Source organism: Sphaeroforma arctica, assembly GCF_001186125.1.
Source record: "Sphaeroforma arctica JP610 unplaced genomic scaffold supercont1.445, whole genome shotgun sequence".
Lineage (NCBI taxonomy): Eukaryota > Ichthyosporea > Ichthyophonida > Sphaeroforma > Sphaeroforma arctica.
The window spans coordinates 14192-20350 of record NW_014040113.1 but is presented as its reverse complement, the minus strand read 5'-3'; the positions used below and the strand labels follow the sequence as shown (position 1 = coordinate 20350).

Genomic DNA, 6159 nt, shown 5'->3' with positions numbered 1-6159 from the left:
TATATATATATATAATATATATATATATATATATATATATATCTATATTTATGTTTGTATATATAATGTTTGTGTTTATAGATATACACTTATATACATTTAAGTCAATTTGTTATATATTTATGTATATATATATATAAATATATATATATGTGAGTGTGTTTGTGTGAGTGTGAGTGTGTATGTATGTATGTCTGTTTGTATGTATATATGTATGTATTTATGTATATATATATATATATATACATATATATATATATGTATACATATGTATATTGTATGTATATTATATGTATATTATATATATATATATATATATATGTATTTATATATACTTAAACGTATTCTTGTTTTTTGATTTGCATATGCACATACGTAAATTTTTACGGACTCTCATACATGTACTTACACAGATAAATAACACAGTATATATACCTTTTTACGCACACTTATACATGTACTTACACATATACATATCACGTTGAGTATCCACAATCATGTCTGACGATACTCGAATTCATTCAGGATCGATTTAAAACAGACCAAACTGAAGAAGGTAGGGTCGAATAAATTTATTTGTCCTCAACCTTGGCGAAATTTCCAGCACTTTGTCGTGCGTTTCATGGCTTCGACGTGCTCAATATACACTTAGAAAATGATTCCGTTATATAACTACATCCGGCTTATTTATACCAGTTCTAAATTTTATATGCAATATATAGTTTGATTATTCTATTCTTCATTTCACTCGTTTGTCAACTTGCAGGCGTCACCGTAGGTATGCTCGCAGAGATAGTCGATTATGTGTACGTGGTAATCCGGCAAGCGCTCGTAGTCCGTAGTCGTACTAACCCATTTGACATTGTTGTCTTGCCCAATTTTGAACACTCCTTCCCACGAGTTATAACTCTCTGTTGCATCATAGATTATAATCCCTGTCTGACCCATTTGTGTTCCACTATCCGAATCTGTGTAGCCTTCCATGTCATTGTCTTTTATCCATCGGGCCGCTTGACTAGGCCAATCATTCATGAAGGCATCACGAGGTTTCTCACGCACGCAGTACGCACTGGTAATTTTTTGGTACGGTGAAGATGAACTCCACGTTCCCCCGGCATTGTAGAAGATGAACGCGTCCGACATTATACTGCGCGCGTAGTTGGTATATCCCTCGTATTTTTTATACAATGACTCTCTGGGATCGGCAGGTGCTTCGTCAAAGAAAATACCAGTAATAGGGCACGGATAATCATAACCAAAGTCAGATGTGAGCCACTTCTCAACGTTTCCTTTGACATCGGATTCAGATTCCACTCCATAGTCGGTAGAGACATACGCAGTCACTATCGCACCATCCTTGACATAGGATTTTACCATATCTGACACGTATTTCTTGCTGTCAGTTGACCAGTTGTTGGCAATTTTCCACTCGTGATTAATGTTTATCATGATCGGTACCTTTCCTTGTTTCGCCTGCTTGACATAGCCATCGATTTCATCCCACAATCCACCGTCACAGCTTCCAGAACTACATTTTGGCGCACGGAACCTTGCGATAATATGCAAACCCTGTCCGGTGGTGCGAGCTACAGCTACATTTAGAAGGGCGCACAAAGTGGCGACGTACGCCAATTTAAGATTGCAAGGGAACTGCATGTTTTGAGTATGCCTAGCTTATAGAATACCTCTGGATTTAAATTGAATATTCGAGTATGAAAGCAGATGCGAGATGTGCACATGCTTTATACTATGTAAACTATGGCTTCTGGCACTATGTACTAAGAGATTAGTTTATGTTGGTCTAGAATGATAGTCATCGTCCTATTTAATTGCAATATGATTCATATAGCAACTGTGTTGACTCTGATTCTTACTACAGAAGCACACTTAAGTCATCTGAATCCTCGTGGGTACACTGTTACATTTTCTGACCTCTGCTCTAATAATATTTGATATTATTTAGGTATTTAGTTTTTGATGTGCTCCATAAAAATTGATGCATTTCGTTGTGATTTCGGCAGCAATTTTTGCACATCTATGGCAATTCTGATAACAAAACAAATTAAACCGGGTCTCAGGATAGTAAATTCGAATAACTACCAAAGGAATTTAAAAATATATATGTGCTGTACATACTGCTGTTGTATTATCCTTCCAGTGATACAACATAAAAGAATGCTGATGAAGTGTGAGCATCCCATGCGGCGCAGTTCGTACTCTATCTGAGTCAGAGGCTGTGGACGGTGGATAGAGATGGAGTCACGAAATAATTGCACTTCGCTTTTATTAGTCTCTCTCTCGACTCTCTCTCTCGAAATGTCAGTATGAATGCTGTCACTGCAGCACTACACTACTGCAGTCTGCAATGTACCGGCTACCGAGAGGGGAACGACATGAGTGATGAGGGATAAAATATAAAAATGCTTTCTTCTCAGGCGATACACATTACACAGTCACAGTCTCACAGAGCACAAAGTCAAACATAGCCCTCTAAAACATGGGCTATGTAGTCTGTAGAGCAGGTGCGATTGGCAAATATTATAATTTGATCGGATCCCGGCCCTGCTGCAGTTTAAAAAAAACGTTGAAAAAAACAAAAGTATAAGATTTTGTGTGCTGAGGTGCTGGGCAGCTCTAGAGAGTTTGGAGTCGCTGGACTACTATTTACAGTTAAAAAAAAACTCAATCTAAAAATCTGTAGCGATTTTAGCTATTTGCACTCAGCTGTGAGTCAGCACACACTGCACACCACACTCCACAGTCCACACACTATATACTGTCTACACTCTCTGCTGTCTGCCTGACTGCCTGTTGCTCTTTTTCTAACTATTGTGTATATATTGTGCCAGCCTGCCCGCCAGAGATAGGCTCCGGTGGTGTCCGGGCCTCTTAGTCTTTTTTCTTCTATTTAACTTCTAGTAATCTTGTTGTGCCTCGGTGTAATAAAAAAAACCAGAATTTGACGATGATACAGAATTATTACAGATGGACCAATTGTGTTGAAATTTGAAACCAAGCTTCCAGTCAAATCTATGCAATAAAACAAAAACAATCCAACAGTATAATGAGCAAATTCCTTGCCTATCGGAACGATCGCGGAGTGGATATTCGCCGATTTCGCACAATCGACTCGAATCGACGACAATCACGGTCTGCGGAGTGCGGATCGTCATCTTTCCAAACTGTGAAATCTCATATATGTATGATCAATTGATCATATCATACACCCTGCTGAAATATGGATGACAGACAGAAGTGATGCATGATAAGTTCATACAGATAACCACAGAGTTACAGACCCACGGCTACAGAGTACAGACAACAGTTGTCCACACTCACAGTCCATATTTTAAGAACTCTACACACAATCCAGTAAAAGCTTTCACTCAGGCTATCGTCATCGATTCTCCCTTAAGTTTTTTGAGTCACAGTGTAACTCTCAACTCTCACCTGACTGGCTGACACCTCTCCCCAGCCCCAGGGCCCAGGCCCACCGTCCTAGGCCCCTAACAGTAAGGCCCAGGGTCTGACCAAGTCTGAGTGAGTCTCCAACTCTCCACTGTGGGTCTGTGGCCCTGTGCGGCCCTGTGGCCCTGTGCGGCCCTGTGGCCCTGTGCGGCCCTGTGGCAGTTAGCACTTGGCACTTGGCAGTTAGCACAATCTATCTTAGTATCTCTCTCACACACTCTCTCTACTCTCTACTCTAGTAGAGAGAGTAAACACTAAACTCTCTACACAAGAAGTCTACGCCTCTACGCGAGTCTACGGTCACGGGTGGTATTTTTCAATTATTGGTATATGTATGAAGTGAAGTGAACAGTCCACAGGGCACAGGCAGTCAGCCTCAGGCACAGAGTTGCAGTCCCACAGACTCCAAAAAAAGATTTGAAGAGTCAAGGCTCAAGAGTCAAGACTCACAAAGAGAGAGCTCAAATTATTCACAAGTGACGAGTTGAAGAGGAGTCTGACGGTCAGCTAAAAAAAACCCCCTACCTCACCTTTTTTATAATTGCCTTACATTTATAGGGGACAAATAAAAAGTATACGTTTTTTATTATCCAGGGCTGACAGTGACTGACACTTGGCATCTAAGTTGGCACTTAACACTTGACATTTGACAGTCTAACAATTTGCTCGGTCCACTCCTCGGACCTCAGTCCTCCGGCTTAGGACATAGCGCAGTATTTAGTTTTTACATCTTGCCACTTCACTTCTCTAGTCCCGCTTGTGTGTGTGTGTGAGACTGAATACTGAGTTGTGCAACTCTTCTTGCCAGTTGCCAGTTGCCAGGTGCCTTTGGTTGCCAGTTGCCAGCTTCCAGGTGCCTTTGGTTGCCAGTTGCCAGTTTCCAGGTGCCTTTGGTTGCCAGTTGCCAGATGCATTTGGTTGCTAGTTGCCAGGTGACTTTGGTTGCCAGTTGCCTCTACTCTACTACTAGTAGTAGACCTTGCGGCTTGCGCCTGCGTCTGCAAGCCGCAGGTTACAACTCGCAATTAGTGCAAGAGGCTTGTTGTGTGAGAGTCAGTGTCTCTGTGAGCGTGAGATGGTTACTAACCTATCAGGCTTGCAAGTTGCAAAATGCAAACTTGCACGCTGCGAACAATTGTACGGGTTGCGATAGGTAGATATGTTTTTGTTTGTTTGACAATTGTTCTTTTTTAAAAACACAATTAAAAAAAAAACAAATTTCACAAAACAAAACTATATTATGAAATAAAAATAAAAATACAAACAGTGAGTTGAGTCGCTTGATTTTATTCGCGAGGTGTCTCTGTCGCAGACTGTCAGTGTCTGACGGTCCTGACTCCTGACCTGTCGGGCTGTGCAGCAAAGGTATTTAATAATTTATCTACACTCTACTACAGTCTACGACTCTACAGTAGACAGTCTACCCTCTACACACAACAAGCAAGATTACAGACCTCGGACCTCGACTCCTCGCAGGCTCCCACAAAGACACAAAGAGTCAAAGAGCGAGTGCCGGTCCACCCTAACGACTTTAAAAACTCACAACTGTCACAAAAAGCTTTTTTTATGGTTTGTTTTATTAAAAAAAAGTTGAAAAACAAAACCCCATCTGTCCGCTCACTGCTGTCAACTGTAAAGTTCAGATAAATTTGATCATCGATTGATGAAAGACTAGAACTTGGTTGTTTTAGAATACACACAAGCAGTCAGGTACACAGGACTCCAGGAGAGAGAGAGAGAGAGAGAGAGAATAAAAACATTTTTTTTTACATGTACTACTATGTGTTGATGGATATTTATATGTTATGACGAATATTCCTCCTCCTGCTCTCCCTGCTCACAGCTCAGCTGCTGGTGTGAAAATGTGATGTCCATTGTTCCGGACCCTGCTCATACTGTCGATGTCCCGAATATTGGCATTGTTCATATTTGGGTGTTCGGACGTATGTCCATGTACGATTCCAATTCCCTCTCTATCTCACACAGTGAACAGTCTGTACACGATCGCAAAATTGATGTGCTTCTTTGTATATTTTCGATAGATAGTTCTCATTTTATAACTTATTGGTCATAATAATTAATAAGATATATCTACATACGTGATTGAAAAAGGTAACGACAAATTTTCACAAAATACAAGGAAATATGAACTTGTATATGTGATGTACATACTGTTTTGTTTTTACTATGACCCGGAGACAGCTTTAATTGAAACATGATCCATTCAGTATGGACAGATCTCGCATTGTAACATGATACCTTTTCTGTAGGATAGACTTCTACTATCAAAAGATATACAGTAATCAGTTCTGAGACATGTGGGCATGGGCAGTGTCAATGTTGGCCACCCCAGGTATAAATATATATAAATATATATAGATATATATATTATATATATATAGATATATATATATACATGTACATATAAAAAATATGTAAATCGATATATATATATATATATACATAATAATATATATATATATATATATATTATATATGTAAATATATAGACATTTTATTTATTATTTATATATACATATATGCATATATTATACGTATATATATATATATATATATATATATATATGTATTTATCGATATATATATATAGATATTTATATATTTCGATATACATACATTCATACATATATACATATATATATATATATTTATGTATGTATTTATCGATAT

General features: G+C 38.7%; 1 protein-coding gene across 1 annotated transcript; it reads right to left on the bottom strand.

The window, feature by feature from the left end:
* Positions 1–744: 744 nt before the first annotated feature.
* SARC_06315 (hypothetical protein) lies at positions 745–1721 on the bottom strand (the record flags this gene model as incomplete). Its single annotated transcript, XM_014299782.1, has 1 exon — positions 745–1721. Exon 1 carries the CDS (start codon positions 1654–1656, stop codon positions 745–747), a length of 912 nt encoding a protein of 303 aa, XP_014155257.1. The 5' UTR covers positions 1657–1721.
* Between the last annotated feature and the right edge of the window lie 4438 nt (positions 1722–6159).